The 18,999-nt window shown below is 36.9% G+C and overlaps 1 protein-coding gene across 3 annotated transcripts in view; it reads left to right on the plus strand.

Moving 5' to 3' along the window:
- Positions 1-18,999, plus strand: part of LOC127416622 (BTB/POZ domain-containing protein kctd15-like) — a 34,086-nt gene that overhangs the window by 695 nt on the left and 14,392 nt on the right. The window contains exons 1-3 of one of the 3 annotated variants that reach the window (XM_051656062.1): positions 27-107; positions 3,135-3,310; positions 10,018-10,162. In XM_051656062.1, the coding sequence (XP_051512022.1) occupies positions 96-107; positions 3,135-3,310; positions 10,018-10,162 (333 nt within the window). In that variant the 5' untranslated portion in view covers positions 27-95. Of the gene's footprint in view, positions 1-26; positions 108-1,911; positions 2,137-3,134; positions 3,311-10,017; positions 10,163-18,999 lie in introns of those variants that run through there. The other 2 variants (XM_051656065.1, XM_051656063.1) reach the window with 2 other exon arrangements.

Below are 18,999 nucleotides of genomic sequence, written 5' to 3' on the forward strand. Positions count from 1 at the left end.
AACTTGAAAGAGAGGGAGAGAGAGACACAGAGGAACGCAAACCTTCATCTGGGAGCCGATTGAACCGGACTCGGATCGCGATTCGGACACCTACGATGTTTGAAACGGTACAATTTCAAATTAAATATCATCTAAATATAGAGTAGATGATTCATGCATTACTGGTGATTTGTGTTTTAAATGAATGCTATAGACCGAAAACGCGACGCGCTTTTTACGCATTTGCCCATGTCCTGTGTGATATTATAAGGTCTTATGATTCTGTAACGTTATTAAACGCCACTAGGCATCGAGGTTTGCGTGTTATTATATGTCTCATACCTGAAGGTTTATAGCGATGAGGAAGACGCCATATTGTGAAATGATCTGAATTTAAGTTTTAACCCGTAGGGCACCGACCTAAAAACTGTTCTAGGAAGCAAAACTGTAACAATCTTCTGATTTGGATTCCATTATAAGTTTCATTTAGCATTTCCATTCATATTTAAGTTAACTGGCATTTATTTTTTGCCTCAATACAAGCCTTTTTTTTTATTTCTATTTTTATTTATTTTTTTTTTTTTACAATTTCTGCCTTTAAATGTGTCGTAGGCTACTAAAGTGTTTAGTTGTTTAAAAATGGTTATCTGCCAGGTAACTCTGAGTCTGGGAGTTTGAAAGGAAAACTATAGGGAATAAATTAAATAAAATGTCTTACGATGGTCAACTATCTCAAAGTTTGATGTCAACAAAACATTAATAAGTTTGTAATAGATCTTCATATAACAGATTTAACCCCCCCATTTCATTTCAGATTTCTACTATAAAAGTTCCCAAGTAAGTATCCAATTTTCTGAACGTGGAAGTGTTCTACAATTCGCCTGTTTTCAGTTTCCAGTCTCCAGTGTTTTCACTCGCATCGGCGTATATTCTTAGCGGGTAATGTGATTTTAAAAGTATCTTTTAAGTATTTGTAAAAATTGTCAAAAAAAATAAGCATGTGGCTCTGTAGGGCCGATACTTCAGAGTTTTTATTGAGAGTGCTTCACCTGAGTGTGTAGATGTCGTGAATCGATGGTATGAGGTTAGTGATATCATTGACTACGTTGAGTTATGACAGCCAACAATAGCTTAAGTTGAGCCTGAAATTCAAATTATCACTTAAAAGGTTGTTGTTTTCCATCTGTACTGCTAGTTTTTACATTGCATTTCGAGACCAGAATCAGAAAATAGGCAATTAGAATCATCATGGCGCCGCCCAGTGGTTGCTCAGAAAAACTGGATAGCTGCAGCCCAGAGATATCCAAAAGGGTGAGGAATCTCTAAAAGAGGGCTGGGTAACTCCAGAATGGGGTGGGGATACTACAAAAGGGGATTGGGCCAACTCCAAAAGGAGGCGAGACTTCCACATACGGAGAGGGTTAGGTTAGGGGCTCTATGTATCTTTGCTGGCGATTTGGAGCTCCCGCCCCTTTTAGAAGCTCTCCAAGTTCCCAGAATGCTATGGTAACCAAACATTTTTAGCTGGCCATGGAGTGATTTGGAGTCGTTGACACTGAGTTTGTTTAGAGCTATTTCTTCTTATTAAAGAATATTTCTCTAATGTTATCGTTGACCAGCTTTGCCTGTGACAATGTAGTATTCTTACTTTTACCTGGGCCCTCCTTTTGAGAGAGAGAGAGAGAGAGAGAGAGAGAGAGAGTTAGCAAGAGAGCGAGAGGCTGATCCACAATATTCCCCCAGCATTAATATCTGTGGTTTTGGTTACAATGCCCTGTGGCTGTATGTAGATGAGCTTTATATGCCAAAACTTCTTAAGTCTTTTTTTTTTTTTCTCCATTGGGATCTGTAATGTATCGTCTTGCTTGTGTATTAAATGAACATTTCTGCTGAGGGCTTGGTGGCAACACCCTGGAAAATTCTGCCGTCTGCCTCCAGCGCATTGCCTCCAGCGCTGGAGCTGTGAACTGCCTTCTGTTTACCATGTATGGTTAAAATAACTGCTGCACAAATGAGCCACTGCATGGAAGAACTTGTCTTTGAAAGCTCTTTGAACACTACGTTCACAATGAAGCAGTCTTTCTTATGACAACTGGAATATGTTAAGTCGTATTTCCATCAAACAGATGTGGCCCTGCGTGATCCGGGTATTGTGAGGTAAAGAAGTTTGGACTTGCATAAACAAGCTTTTTAAGTTTGGACACTTGTGAGCAGTTAAGAAAAGCTTGCTTGTTCATTGAATCATCGCAACGCAGAATTTAAGAGGAAAATAATAAAATACTCCTCACTCTTGATGGCGGCACAGTAGAGCTGCAGTGCGTATGCTGATGTCGTGTCAGTGTGTGAACGCTCATGGATTCAAATGAAACGGCTCTTGGAGATCTGGATTTTGGCCAGTGCATAACCTCTCTCTAATTGCTTCTCATGGAAGGACATACTGTTGGGTTAGAGTTGTGCATAGAGTAAGTGCACTGACAATTGTGAGTTGTGCATTATTGAGAGTGCTATAATTGTAAATTCTGGTTTGAGAGTGCATTAAGAGTTATCGTTTGTGAACTGGAAGTGCATTAATAATTGAGCTGAGTACACATGGAAGAAATGTATCTTGTTTCTTTTTAAGGGTAGAGAGAGACTGTTGTTCATGTAGGGTTGGGAATATCATTCCAGTGAAAGTTCAGGGAAGTGATTTGGCACCTTGGTTCATTAACACTGGGATTTGTGTTTGGAAGTGTTGCCTGGTATTCCACGTGAGCGTGCACAATGCCCTCGTTTTCCAAACGCTCAGATTGGTTGCTGAAGTGTCGGAGTAGATCACGTCTAGCACATAACACGACCTTTAATTAGAAACTTGCTGTTTTTTTCCCATCCCCATCCCCGGAGGCAAACACCTCACATCTCTCTCTCGCTCCCTCGCTCTCTCTGCAGCGTTAATAAACATCCTTGTATCCTGCCCTCGGGCTGCACCAGTGAAAAGATGCAAACATACTTCATTAGAGCTGTGGCAATAATTTGTAAGCTAAATATGCGATGGGGCAGATGAGAAAGCGATCTGATAAGACTCGCACAGAGGCTCAAGGTGGGAGAGACGTTAACGCAGCGTGAAGGCGCATCAGCATCCTCATTGTTCCATGGCTTTCCCGTTTGTCTGCTTCCAGGAAGGGAGAAGCATGTCACGTCTGTCTCTGACCCGGTCTCCGGTTTCTCCTCTGGCCGCGCAGGGGATCCCGCTCCCGGCGCAGCTCACCAAAGCCAACGCGCCTGTTCACATTGACGTGGGAGGACACATGTACACCAGCAGCCTTGCAACCCTCACCAAATACCCAGACTCACGGTAAGACCCATGGTTTCTCCTCACCTCTTGCAGAAGTGTAAAGTCAGAAAAAGTGTAACAATGAAAATTAATATGTCAATGTTTTATGTACAATTTAGCTTTTTTAGGGTGTGCAAATGATTTTAGTTTGACAATATTTGTGAAATAAAGATGAACTACTCCAATAGATAAAACATTTTTAAAAATGGGGGAAAATATTTGTATACAGTGGATTCCAAATGTTTTTTTTTATTTATTTAAGCCTGGAAATGAGCAAAGTTTTAGGATTTTGACAAAGATTCTGCACTATTTCTAGGTCAATCAAATGTAAGCAAATGTGACTCTGAGCATGTTAACTCCTTTTGAACAGACGGTCAGATTACTGGGTTCCATTGAAGCACACACGATGCTCTTTGGAACGTTCTCAAATCACGCTGGGATAATATGGATCATCAGGCTTTGCACAAACTTGTGAAGTCCATGCCAGCTTGAGTGCATGCTCTCATTAATCAAACCAAATAAATGACATTTTAAAATTCTTCAAAACATTCAGTTAAACTTTTCACTCAAAAGTTATGCTCATAACACATATTTTGTAATAAGTATCTGTATGAAATTAGAAAAATGCAAAATGGAATCATTTTCACTAGTGGTCTCAGACTTTTTGGACCACACTGTATATATAGGGATGGTGCTTTGAGTGTTTGATAATCAAAGATGTTTGGTTTTAATCAGTTAGAGTAGATTAGAAGGTAATTATCTCACTCTTATTGCATGCATCTGATTGTTGTGGAAGTGTGATTTATTCTGAACTTGTCTACAGTGACATGATCTGATCCAGAATTGGGACTTTATTAGGAGAGAGATGGAATAAAAAAAAGCGCTCGCATAGCTTTCGTCATAGAGTGATTAATTCTGATTTCTGAACAGAGAGAGAGAGAAATAGAGAGTCGAATAACTTATTGAACAAGGAGCCATTTAGAATGTTATGTTATTGTACTTGATCAGATGGTAAATTATTGATATCTAAACTAATGTTACTGCAACACAATATAGAGTAACAGCTGAAGATTCAACTTAAGAGAATATGATTAAGTTTTGAACAGTAGACTTTGTTCTTATAATTGTCCTTTTTTTGTAATTTTGCTAGTTTAGCACATTTAAATCCACATAGCAGTCTTTATTAAGTAAATATCTTAATGTTGGGGGGGAGTCAGTTTAACTAAGGACTTTTATTTTTTTATCATTCTATTCTATTCGTCAGCTATGGTGGCTCAGAAGTATTGATACCTAGGTCACAGTTAAAATGTCTGAATGTCACAGCACTGAATAATAATATATTAAAGCAAGTTGCCAAATGATGCTAGAGCTTTTCTCAGAACTAACTTAACTTTTCTCAGCCATTTTTGCAATGACTTCTAAGCAACTGGTGTCAAGGTGATTTTTTTGTAGTTGAAGTCAGTTCCCCTCAGTTTCACAGATCTCCTATCAGAGGAACTGCAGGTGTTGTTCCATCACATTAACTATAAAATTGTTCTAATAACAATTGACAACAGAACGTGTACTTTTTTTTTTTGTCCACATTTTGAAAACTGTTTCTATTGTATTATATTTTCAAATCTATAATGCTTTTTGTGAAATGCTTGCAGTGTGCTTGTGCTATCTTTCTTTAAAATGAGTGACACTTGATTTATGACACTTGCAGTTTAGTTACTGCAGTCAAATGCAATGAGAGTTAGACATTTAAGTGCATCTTAAGTGTCCAAATACTTTTTGATGCCAATGTAGCAGTCTTTAAGAGAGAAATATTATACTGTTTTGAAAATAACAATCTAGGAAACGACTTGGATTAGTCTCATTTTCTGTGTTAAGCAACTCTTCTCGTCGTCTTCTCTTCTCCTTTTCTTTACTTTTCTTCTCTTCATTAGCTACACATGACTTAATTTTAAATGATCAAATTTCAAAGAGTGACCATCAACACGAATTAGCACACACTTGAACTAATCAACTAACTAACTATTAACACTGACAAGTGGGAAACCCACTCAAAGACACACGAAATGAGTGCAAACACGGCACACAGACAGATAAACTTTCTCGCGCCGTTCTGCCTCTGAGGCAAAGGTGACAGCTAAGAGAGTCCGGTTAAAGAAGCTTAAGTTGATGATGTCTTTTAATAGATTGATCAGTTAATAATGCAGCATGGCAAGAGAAACTCGCTCTATAACTAATGTGTGAACATTCGTCTGCCTGTAGCACGGTGTGCCGAAGTGACAGGACATATGAAAGTTTCATGCCCACCCAGTCTGTGGGGTATTTCTGACAGAGCAGTAAGATGAGGGCAGATGTGAAAGGGAGATAATGAGCATGCGATGAGATCAGAACAATGTTGTAACCAAAGAGTGTGCCATAATCTTATACACTACTATGAAGTTGTGGGTCTTAGTTGCAGAGAATATGTAGAACAGACAAATGGAAAGACAGATTGAACCAAATATACAACCTAAATCTTTTATGTATACTTTTCTGTATATGTGTGGAAATGTATGTTAGGTTTTAATGCTTTGGCAGTGTAAAGTTGTTTGACCATGAAAAGAGAAAGCGATAGATACAACAAATAATACATAAGTATGATACGATAATACAACGAATAGTTGTTTTGCCTTAGTGACGTCAGCGGAAAAGGAAAGTAATTTCAGAGGAAAAGAAAGTTATTACAGTACATTAAAATGAAAGATTACAAAGAGAAACAAATTTTTCTTTGGAATAACATGCACTGATGAATTGCTCGCACTAAGAACAGGAATATGAATTAAGAAAAGTAAATATGGTCAATTTTAATTTTTATGTTTACTTTAGGAAAATTAGGCAAAATATGCTCAAATTAAAGGAATAGTTCACCCAAAAATGAAAATTCTCACATCATTTACTGCCATCCCAGATGAGTTTGACCTTCTTTCTTTTGCTGAACACAACTGAAGATTTTTAGAAAAAAATAGTATGACCTCACAATGCAAGTGAATGGTGACCAGAACTCAGAAGGCAGCGTAATAGTAATCCACACGACTCCAGTGGTTAAATCCATATCTTCTGAAGCGATATAGTAGATGTGGGTGAGAAACAAATCAATATTTAAGTCCTTTTTTACTATAAATCTCCACCTTTGACCAGCCCCATCCAGTAGGTGGTTGAATGTTAAAGTGAAAGTCACTTCCACATCAGAATGTGGAAGTGAAAGTGTAGATTCACAGTAAAAATTGATTTAAATATTTATCTTTTTCTCACCCACACATATCATATCACTTCTGAAGATATGGATTTAATCACTGGAGTCATCTGATTTACTTCTATAACATCTTTATGTCCCTTTTGGACCTTCAAAGTTCTGATCATCATTCACTTGCCTAATATGGACTAGCAGAGCTGAAATATTCTTGTATTCTTTGTTTGTGTTGTGTAGAAGAAAAAAAAGTCATACACACCTGTGATGACATGAGGGTGAGTAAATGATGAGAGAATTTTCATTTTTGGGTGAACTAAACCTTTCATCTGATTCTGACAGTAATAATATAGATGCCATTATTCCGACTCATGTAGTGAGTGTTTGAGGGGTCTGGAAGAAGGAGAACTCTCCTCTAGACAGTTTGTAAGGTGATGACAGGAAGTGTCAATGAAACCCCATTGGCCAGAAAAAAACAAACCCTCACTGCCACACTTATACAAAACCAAACCAGCAATCACTCTAGTTTCACTCTGAGAAACAGATTCACCTGCTGAAGGTGAAGGACAGAGACAGAGAGAGACAGAGAATCTCATCCACTCTGGTTCTCAGGGCCAGAACTGCTGATTTACCCAAAGAAAACAGGAAAATATAGTGATGTAGAGGAAATTAGGATATGGAGGGTGTATCAGTGAGAGAGAGAGAGAGAGAGAGACGGGTAGAGGCAGAAAGAAAAGAAAAACAGGCAGCATTTTAATTGCTTTTTTAAAAAAAAAGTGCAGATGAAAAACAGTGTTTGCCCTCAGGCACGTGGTGAAATTCTAGCTGGAAGAATTGCAAGACCATATGAGAAAGGAAGACCGCAGGCGCTACAGGGAGATGAGTATTGGTTTTTTATAAAGCATTTTGCATTGATTTCGAAAAGGGGGAAGAGAAAGAGAGGGAAGGATAAAAAGAAAGAAAGCGAGAGAGAGAGGGAGCACTAGAAAGTGCATAAGGTGACAGCCATGTAACAATAAAGTAACACAATAGAGCTGATACAAGACAGACTTGCATGAGTGTATGAATTAAATCATACTCTCATTAAAAGGGACAAACATTCAGAGTTATAAAGAAACATCTGTAAATATCCACACCTGGCAGAGTTCAATGAAGTGTGTTTGTGTTTGCAAATCACTTCCGTTACTCTGTTGCTCTTAGACTGAGTCAATAGTGTATGTTCTATAATAAATGCCTTTATACCTCTGCTGTTATTCATTATAACAGGCTTTGACAAGCAGATCCAGTGCTCGCTTGGTCTCACTGTCTTTTTTTGTGTAGGGATGATTAAAGCTGAGATTGCATCGGCACGACGATAGCGCTGTCACTCTGACTAGGAAAGAAAATGTTGATCGTATCAGAGTTTATAAAGAGAACTGAACTATACATGCAGAACGCAGATAGGTATTTCCAGGTAGCAAATGAGTATGAACAGCTCTGCGTTAGGGACATTTGTACAGTATAATATCAGTGTGTGGTTTAGGAATGATGGAAGTTAGCATCAGAATTAGAACTTTCTGTAAACATGTTTTCCTATTTAAATATGATGAATGATCTCCATGGATTAGAAACTTCTGCAGTAGGGCATACAGTGACCCCACAAAGTTTCTGGACACTTAAGTAACCGTTATAAACGTCTGAATGTCATTGCGTTAGATCAGGTGTTCTCAAACTGTGGTACGCGTTGTGGTGCCCTCAGGTGGTACGCAGCACGACCCAGGATATTTACATTAAAAAAATATACATTTTATTCAAATGTTTTCCATGTTTTATTTACAATTGTAATATATCTTTAAGATAGCCCACTCTCTTTATCTTTTTTTACATCAGCAGTGCAGGATGCGAATAGGTTACGTTCTCGTTGCGCGTGGCTGCGCTGATGTGTCTGTGCGCACACTACAATATTATTCCCATGCACAAAACAGAACAGCAAAAAACTGATGCAACTGAGGCAAGACGTGATTCTGTTTATTTTACACATTCCCAGACTTCCTTAAAGTCTATGATCTTAAATAGTGCTTTTGACTCAGTATTTTGTTTTTGATTTCACTGGAAGATTGCTCAGATGAGGGATAGAGAAATGTAGTGCGCATCTGACAGCTGTGTGCAAAGGCAGCGCTATGTGACGAACATTGCCGCTATGTCACCTATGACTAGAGGGAAGGAAAATACTTAGTTTGTCAAGTTTTAAAGTTAACGACTGGTAAGGGCGTGATTCCGAGTAAAATTAACCTCAGATATCTTACTGCAGCCGCTGTTTTCATGGATCACATGCACATTGTCACATATTTTTAAGGGTGATGATAGCTGCATAATTTTAGAGGGGCTGAGATGAAAAACAGGGTCTAGCAATCCATAAGCTCCAAATTTCTATGTATATATATATATATATATATATATATATATATATATACATATGTATATGTGTGTGTATATATATATATATATATATATATATATATAGTAGTTTGTTTAAACTGAATTGCAAAACTTCTAAATGTTAATATTGTATGTTTGATTTTAGAAACACACTCTTGCTGATTGTGTAAACTACAGGAATATTGATATTAATCAAATATAGCATTGTGTATGTTGCTTACAATCTTTAAGACTACGGCAAAAATGTATATCTGCCGAATGCTGAAAAAATATTTGAGTGAACATTGTTGGTGACTAGGTGGTACTTGAATGTTGTGATTTGATCGAAGGTGGTACTTGGCCTAAAAAGTTTGAGAAGCACTGCGTTAGATAACAAGGTAGCAGAGCAATTGGCATTCGCAAACAAATACTGCTAGAGCTTTTCTCAGAGGTAATTGTTCTTTTCTGAGCCATTTTTTCCATGACTTTGAAACAGCTGGTGTCAAAGTGATTTTTAAAGGGATGTATGAAGTCAGTTCCCTCTCAAGTTCACATCGGTGTCCTAGTGTTCCACATGGTGGAAGTAAACAACCACTCATAACACCCTAACAACCACAAAGCAACACTCTTGAAACCACCCACAACACCCACCAGCATCATGGAAGCAAGTTGTGCAAGGGCAAACACCACTTGCATTTTCTTCCAAAAAATTTTAACATTTTATTTACATAATGCTAATAGTCATTACTGAAATCCATGGGTGTGCTTTTATGCATCGCTCTTGTTTTAGTTCAGTAGTGTTTTCATGCATTCTGACAATGTGGTGATGTTTGGGAGTTGCTTTTTTGGCAAGTGACTTTCGAGATTATAAACCAGCACTAAACAGAAGGGTTTTCAGTGCTGTATTAATCTCATATTTGAAAGAAGACTTCCAAACTTTTTTTTTTTTTAGCTGCTTAAATCCGCCTAAAGCCTCTTGTTTCGGAACAGGGGCCATAATACATTTTTGGCTGGCCACTAATAAAATTGAAAAAAAAAATGCTAATTGTGTCATGCATTTAAAGGAGGCTGGCTTCACTCCATTAACTGTGTGCATGTTTTTAATTTTCAGGATCAGCAGGCTGTTTAACGGAACTGAACCTATAGTTCTGGACAGTTTAAAGCAGCATTATTTCATCGACAGGGATGGAGAAATATTCCGCTACATCCTTAGTTTCCTGCGAACCTGCAAACTGCTCTTGCCAGAAGATTTTAAGGTAACACACGTCGATTCATCTGTAATGTGCTCTTCTGAAACTGGACAAACTTCTCAGTGAACTCAATGGTTGTATCTGAATAGAATACTAGCATACTGCCCACTAGATATAGTACTATGTGTATATATACTGTTTACTATTTTTTTTTAAACAATTTGATAGTTTACGTTACACAATGATTAATGTTTAGATGAACAGTATGCTAGTATGTTACTTTGTTGTCATACCTCACAGTATCCAGTTATCTCAGATAAATAAAATATAATAATGAAAATCCTATGCACAGTATACATAAAGTATACTTTTATATTGAAACATTAACATTTAGTTAATGATTAAAAAAATGTATATACTTGTATACCAACTATAAAAAAGTATGCCATTCTGAACATATCAAATGTTAAATACAACTCCAGATTTCTGACAAGTGTTCATTCGGCTTATAAAACTGAACTTCAAAAAAACGTTTTAACACTCCAAGTTAATAACGAGTCAATAAGAAAGTTGTTATTGCTACCAGTTCATTCATTACATTGGAAATGTCTTCTGACATTACTTTATCAATCAAGACTTGCTGTATTATTGAAAACAGGATCTTACACGGGTGCTCTGGTTGTACAAGGCACATTTTGGCAAATGTTGTTGGTCATTTGGATATCCCATGCATGGAGAAAATTAATCAATAAAATTCAAATAGTTGGTAGTATGCCTTTCTGATCATATACAATGCAGATTACAATACAGGTTTTTATTCAACTTTTGTGATTAAATGTACACCCAAACAATATGCAACTAATTTAAATAATTGAAATTATGAGTAGCTTTGCAAGTTACAAAACTGCTTCCCCAACACTGGATTTGGTGATCATTCTGCGTGAACTCGGAAACAAATGCAAACGGCAGTCAGCGGTATTAGGCGTGTGCTTATCTGTGCGGCATCATGGCTGACATGGCCTACGGTTCCGTGTGTTTTGCTAAATCAGTGTGAACGTGGAGCCAGAGCAGAATATGTTTTGCATCTTTTAGTGGAAAAAGCAAACCAGAGAGAGACAGAGACAGAGAGATTATCTGTTGCTAGGCTACTGGAGTAAATAAAAGAGGATTGCTCCTGTGTTTAAATGTTTATGAGGCCATAATGTGCATATCGTCAAGTAAAACAGAATATTTATCAAGAAAAAATTCAGGACTTGATTTTATTCATCAGCAAATGATCGGATAGTGAAAGGAGCATTTTACATTCCTGGGTTTAGCCATACCTGAATCTGAGCTGTCTAGAACAATGTCTAAATAGCTATTTGACTATTAAAATACATTTAACCAAAAAGCCAGCACAATCTTGGTGACGTCAACCGAAAAGGAAAGAACATTTTTTCTTTAGAATAACATGCTCTGGTAAACTGTTCACAATAATGGCAGATGTACAGTATTATTAAAGTAAATAGAGTCAGTTTTGATTTCATGTTGACTTTAAGGCCGTGTTGGTTTTGACCCCTACAACAAAACTGATTTTGTGTGTTTGACAAAATCAGGGAGAAATTGTCATATTTTATTTGTATTAGATTGAGACAAGGGAATATCTCTCTCTCTCTCTCTCTCTCTCTCTCTCTCTCTCTCTCTCTCTCTCTCTCTCTCTCTCTCTCTCTGTCTGTCTGAGAGATGTTGTCTTGCCAGTGGGCAACAGAGTCAGATCATTATTCTAGATCGCAACAGGCCTGTCGGAATGCCTGAACTTGGGATTTCAGGGAGAGGAGCTAGTAGCTTCTATCGCCCTTTCTCTTTTTTCATTCTCGTCTTTTTGGGGTCTCTTACGGTCTCCTCACCTCTACTGTATTGGGCTCTTGTTTTTTTGGTGCATAGGACTACACTGTAGAAATCTAAAGTGCTTTAGAGAGTGAAAGATACAAAAAGATGAGAGAGAGAGAGAGAGAAAGAGAGAGAGAGGTGTTAAAAACAGAGAACTGGGCACATGTGGAGCGCTTTTTTTAATACCTTGCAGCCCCCTCCAGCACTGATGCACTGCATGCGGTTTGTCATCTGCACTTTGAAGGGCAAAATAAATAAATAAAGAGAGATAGATAAAAAGGAAAAGAGTGGAAAAGAAAAGAATAAGCACTCTTGACCATCCTCTGTAATCTTATATATGACAGCGTCAGTATTCAGATGATGTTGCATCATAAAGTCTCTCTGGATTTCAGAATACGGCAGGGATATTTTCAATGCTGATGGGGGTAATTTGGGGTTTTGAGGGTCTGGCAGGGTTAATATATGCCAGAATATAATTTTGTAGATCTATATTTTCTTGTCTTGTTTTGGAGCTTGGCCTTATAAATCACCATCCACTTTTGTTTTATGGAAAAGAGCAGCTCAGACATTCTGCTTTGCATCTCCTTTTGTGTTTCACGTAACAAAAAATAAAAAATAATAGACAGGGTTGCTGCAGAGTTTTAAAAATCAAATGTAAGACTTTTTAAGACCTTTTTCAAGACCTGAACAAATCCAATTAATGCCATATCCTCTTACCAAAACAAACCAACACAATCTCAAAATAAATCATGTATCACAGACTCTTACTCAAACAGGAAGGGGCACACATTCAACATGGCCTTAACATTACTTATCAGTAAAACAGGGTAGGCTATATGCAAGTTTAGAATACTCAAGACATGTTCTCCACATATATATCACATTAAAATTGGTTTATGTACTAATGGAGAGCGGTGGATTAAGACAGTCAGATGGGAGAAGATGCCAAATTTACTGTCACTCTCTCAGCAGTAATCGAAACCCCCTCGCAGCTGTGGTAATTCATTTTTTAAAACTAATTCCAGAATAATATAACACAAAGCATAATGATATAAACTTACACTCAGTATTTTAAAGAATGATTATTAAAAAAAGTTTGCTAGATTTACGCTGCTAAATAAGGCGGAAACGCGTCATCACAGTCTGAGGATCACGTCGGTTCTCTCGCCTCATCTGTATTGAAACAGAGACTATTTATCAGAGATGGGCCACTTCTGTTTAAATGAATGTGAGAAATTGGAACGCCCAACCAAGATGCTCTAGCGCCCAATGGTCAAAGGATGTAGAAAGGAAGTCCCGCCTTACCAGAGGTGGACAGTAACGAAATACATTTACTTGAGTACTGTACTTAAGTACACTTTTTGAGTATCTGTACTTTACTTGAATATTATTTTTTCTGGAAACTTGTGACTTTAACTTCACTACATTTGAAAGACAAATATCGTACTTTTCACTCCACTACATTTCTATCAAGGTCCTCGAGTAGAAAGTCATTACTATGTAGCAGCTTTGAAAATCAGTGGATGATTTTTTTCTTCTCTAAAACGTGATTGGTTTTTTGCAGGTGACAGACAACCTATCAGTAATCACTCTTGTAGGGTCACGTGTCGTGAAGTTCAGTGATTTCCCAGCATTTTTTGAACACTGATCAGTTGGCAAAATGGAAGACGGCGGTTCCTCGGCGCAGTGTGCGCACCCATGGCCATACTTAGAAAATATGTTCCAGTTTTCTGAAAATGTTAAAGATTCATTTCGTTTTAAATGTTTGCTTTGTTTGCCTAAAACGAACCATATCAGCCTTCAAAAACTCGCCGTCCAACCTGCGGAAGCATATTGAGGTATGTAAACTTTTAATTTCTTGTGAAAGCTTGAAATTATCTGTGCTTTAGAGCTAAAGTTTCAGTATGAAGTATGGTCGGTCAAATAATTTTTTATGGATTTGCCCAGCAAGTTGCCATAGCCTTGTGGATACACCGCTAACGCATAGGTAAGGTTCGACAATGACGTTATTTAGCATGCAAAAGCGTGAATTCAAATGTAAATGAGCTTAAGAGTTAAATAAGTTAATAGCTTGTAACTTTTATAGTTTTTTTGTTGTTGTTGTTACCTTGCATAATTTATATAGTTATGTGTAGATGTGTATACACATGTGTATGTGTAGTATGCTGCACAATTAAATCATAAAAAGATCACGATCTCGATTCAAACGCCCACACAATCTCTTTCCTAAATGATAACGATTCGCCTGTCTATTAAACCTTTGACAAAAATCATACCGGAACATTCAAATCTGCGTTGGTACTGCCGCTGAGCCAGAAAGAGCAGTTATCATGTATAGGTATGAAACAGCTTCATAAACAGTCTTTACTACCACACAGTATCATTATTTCTTTCTGCGTTACAAATATTCAAATTATCACAGAAGTACTGGGATAAAAGTTTACAGTTTGCATATAAACACTGATGTCTACACTATATCAACACTATATCAAAACACCTTTTGAAGGTAACTTGATGCTTGAAATAATGATTGTACCGATTACATTGTCATTGAATCATTCATTCAAGAGATTCGTTCAAAAATGCTAATTCATCCAGTAATGAAACATGTGAAGTATTTGAGTGTCATTGAATCATTCAAACAGATTTTTTTTTTTTTTAATAATTCATTCAAATCAACATTTTTAAATAGACTGCAGCAAATAATATTTTGTCAGAACCTCTAGTAAATTACATGTTATTTTCTTTAGTTACCGTTCAGAATTGTGGGAGAATCATGATCTTCATTTGAAACAAAAACATTGTGATTCTCAGTTTATCCAAAATCTAGTCAGTGTATTCAGTAGGTTGCTTCAGAGGCATAAGGTATTGTAAGTATTACATACAACAATGCAACAATAATAAAACAATGCGTTGACATAAAAAAGGAAATTTACTTTTGATACTTAAGTACTTTTAAAACCAAGTACTTCTGTACTTTTACTTAAGTAAAAATCTGTCTTTACAACTTTCACTTGTAATGGAGTAATATTTGACCAGTAGTATCTGTACTTTCACTCAAGTAATGGAGTTGTGTACTTTGTCCACCTCTGCACCTTACAGGTAAGAGAGCCAGTCACCTTTTAGATACAGACATCGTCAATCAACTGTAAAAGCCAGGATTTTTTTTTTTTTTTTTTTTTTGCCGTAATATGAGGTAAAGAAGCACAATTTATGTTTCCAATATTATCAAATTTTATTGCTGATTTGAAATATGTTCTTTAATCGTAATCTTGACCAACCTTTTTTTGAGATTTTGGTCTTTCTCCATTCAAGTAGATAGGAGCTACACTAGCACGACTGGAAATAGCCTCCAGAGAGCGTTTAAAAGATGGCCGACAGTGGACTGACTTGCTAGAAAGACTTTGATTAAAATCAGTTGCGAGTCGAGGGTCCCGTGCGCTGCGCGTGAGGAGCACCATTTGAAAGATGCCGCCTATGTAGAGCGTTCCAAATCGCTCTCTTATGAGGCATCATTTCAGTAAGGATGCTGCCATAGAAGACAGCTGCCTATGTAGGCAGGAGACAGCGAGGCAGCTGACTAAGTTTTGGAACAGACCCACAATGTTTACAGTTTTCAAGAAAATCTACCTATGAATGGCTTATTTATTGTTGTCTCTGCATGATAAGCTAGAATAAGAGAAAGTATTTTAACACAGAAAATTTACAAACTTCAGCTTTAAAGGGATAGTTCACCCAAAAATTAATATTCTCTCATGATTTACTCACCCTCATGCCATTCCAGATGTGTATGACTTTCTTTCTTCAGCAAACAAGAACAAAGATTTTTAGAAGAATATCTCAGCTCTGTAGGTCCATACAATGCAAGTGAATGGTAATCAGACTTTTTGTAGCTCCAAAAATCACATAAAAGAGTCCAGTGGTTAACTCCATATCTTCAGAAGTTATATAATAGGTGTGGGTGAATTTTACTCTAAATATCCACTTTCACTTTTACATCTGAAAATCACATGTGGTGTCTGTTTAGTTTTTTAGTTTCACGGTATGCATGTGTAACTGGACCGAGCATTGGCAATGTGTTGGCCAAGTGTTCGCATCTGCATATGTTTACTTGTGTAAAGTATGTTTCTGGCCTTACACATTCCAGAACGCAAAAACGCACAAAAACGAGCTTGTGTAGCTAGAAGCGTTTGCGTTTATGTATTTGCTTAGAGAATGTTCTGCGTCTAATAACTGATTCTAAATGAATTTTTGTGCTTTATATCACGGAGATGTATGGCTTACAGTACATTTCTCAGTCTGTTCTCTGCAGCGAGCAGACAAATTTAGTGAAAGTGTAAACAATTATTCATGTAGTTTAGTTACTATTCAGGCTGTGTGCTGTTTATGACTGTTTACATCCATCTTTATGCAGATTACTCTCCAGAGGGTACAAACACAATCTTATCCTCAGATGCACTAAAATTTTCTTTCCTCATCCACACATCAGTTGCTCCTCATGCAGAGCGAGGGATCACTCCATGATGGAGAGACGAGGAAGAATTGTACCATCTGGACTTGTGGGAAAGTAAGGAAAAAACTAAAATGGGTAAAAAAAATAAAAAATAAAAAAAAAACCCTGGGAAGACATCCCTGAGAGGAAGAGAGAGAGAGTTTGGCAATCTGCTGTTGTCCTCCTGGATAAAGAAACGCTCCCGCCTTGAGCTATGTCACTAATGGGCTCCAACAAGCTCATGAAATCAAGCCAAACGTCTTGACTGTTACCCCATGGGCACCGCTGATACACCCCTGAGCAAAACACGCACCCCAAATCTCAATGCTATTTAAAGATTAATTAGTTAATTTTATTTTATTTACGTATTCATTTGTTTTTGTATTAATGGTGTTTTCTTAAAGGGTCAGGGATCTCAACGAACCCCTAACCCTAAGTTTTACACTTCGGCAAGTAACTCAAGTAAGCATGTTTTTGCTACAGACGTGAATGATACCTCAAATCATGTGTTGAGGAGATGTTTGCGGTTACCTTCTAAGAGATTAGATTTACTGTTTTTCACCTGGTGAATGAAACGGGCATCCCATAAAAAATCCCATAGGGACCTGTGCCATATCTAGAGACCAGAATATCATAGAGACTTGGGAATGGGCGCTTTTGAGTGGGGCCAGTAAGTAACCACACTAAACACCAGAGCAGCCACGTATTAGCAACATTAAAAACCACCCACAACACTTTAGTAAAATCCTAGCATTTTCTAAACAAACATCTAGTTACTAACTAGATGCTCTTTGAAAGGCAGTTTATTAATCCTTAATAAAATAATAAAAACAATTTTAATATTAATTTTGATGATGATTTTGTATATTTTGGCCTATTTATAACTGTAGGATATTTTGTAGGAAATAAATGTCCTAATTTAGGGGATATTTATGAAGTTCCTGCTGTAACAGAGTGCCTTAGTTATGCTATACGTCTATATAATGTAATGTATTTTAAGGGAGTTAAATGCAGTGTGTGGTTGGTTTCTGCTGTTCGGCTGTGGCCTGGATCTATTGGATCCTCAGTCTGCATCTTGCCTGTGTGGCTTATGAAAAATTACTTTCACCAAAATCCAAATGAATGTGTTTCATTCAAGGTTTTCAAGGTTTATTATTGTGTATGTGTTGTGCTGTTAGCGATTTGCTGAGAGGTTTTACATGTAAATAAAAGTAATTTCTCATCTACATGTCCATTATAAAATCTAATCAGATTAACCAAAGTTTTCCAGAAGTGTTTTAGTACTAAGATCATTGTAAGACCTGCACTGAAGTGTTTTTGAATGTATCCCTGGCATATTAAAAACAATTATTTGTGCAAAATATGATGGATAGCAGTGGTCACTGTGGTGTTAGATAGGACATGAAGACACATGTTTGTCACAATCTCCATTAGGAACAGTTTCATAACTTTTTATTCCTGTTACGCTGATGCTTTTCATATTGCAGTCAAACAGCATTTCCAGAGTATAATTTTATTGTTCAGATTTTGCTCTTTAATAGCTCAGGACACTTAATGGAGTTCCCAGTTATGTTTGATTTCAAGTTTTTCTTTTAAAATTGCTTATGGTGAATAACATTTTTTGATGCGCATTAGGAGTATAGAGCTATAAAATAATGCTGATAGCATAGCTCAGATAATTTGCTCTTTGACGAATTTAGGGATGGGCATTTGAGTAATTTTGTAGTCGAGTAATCTAACCTACAAAAATCGAGTAATCAATTACTCGTAAATTAAAATGAAAGTTAAAAATAACAAGTTTGACACTTACGAGTAATTAATATTTTTTTATATAACAAACATTACCAAGAATGGTTTCAAAATAAGCTAACTTCAACAAATTATGTTTTTCTTTTTTGAAAAATGCTAAAAACAAATGTTCAATAACTGCAACAGCACTCACCCGGAGCTTACATAAAACCTGATACTGAATGCATTACGGTAATGCACATAAATAAACTCTTGAGTCTACATAAAGGCTTTCACGTTTGTATCAATTCACATGTTATTTTTTTAGAAAAATAAGTGGTGAAAGTTGGCTTTTTATATAATGCGCTCTGCCCAGATATTTAACACACATACACACATACTGGTCTGATAAGCTTCCGAGTTTCTTGTACCGCTTCACATTTTCTTTCCACCATAAAAGCAGATCCTTATCTGTTGGATTGCATGACATCAACAAGAACCAAATACCAATACAGTATAATTCAATAAGAATCTAAATATTGCAAGTATTGCTACACTTGACTTCACACTTGGCCAAATACGGCATCATAATTCCTTCTATAATAAAACAACTCAACGACACACATCCACAGCACCCTCCAGTGGTGAGAGATTCATAGGGAAAGTATAATTCAGCATTGCTCACGGCAGGCAAAAGCACAATGTAAAATCTATTTGTGATATTCGGGGAGTGTTTTTATAGTCGACTGGCTGATGCAAAAAGGTTACTCGGTTAGTTGATTGTTCGTGCACATATATAGAAGAATTTGATGAG

This window comes from Myxocyprinus asiaticus, chromosome 26 (assembly GCF_019703515.2).
Source record: "Myxocyprinus asiaticus isolate MX2 ecotype Aquarium Trade chromosome 26, UBuf_Myxa_2, whole genome shotgun sequence".
NCBI classification, from domain to species: domain Eukaryota; kingdom Metazoa; phylum Chordata; class Actinopteri; order Cypriniformes; family Catostomidae; genus Myxocyprinus; species Myxocyprinus asiaticus.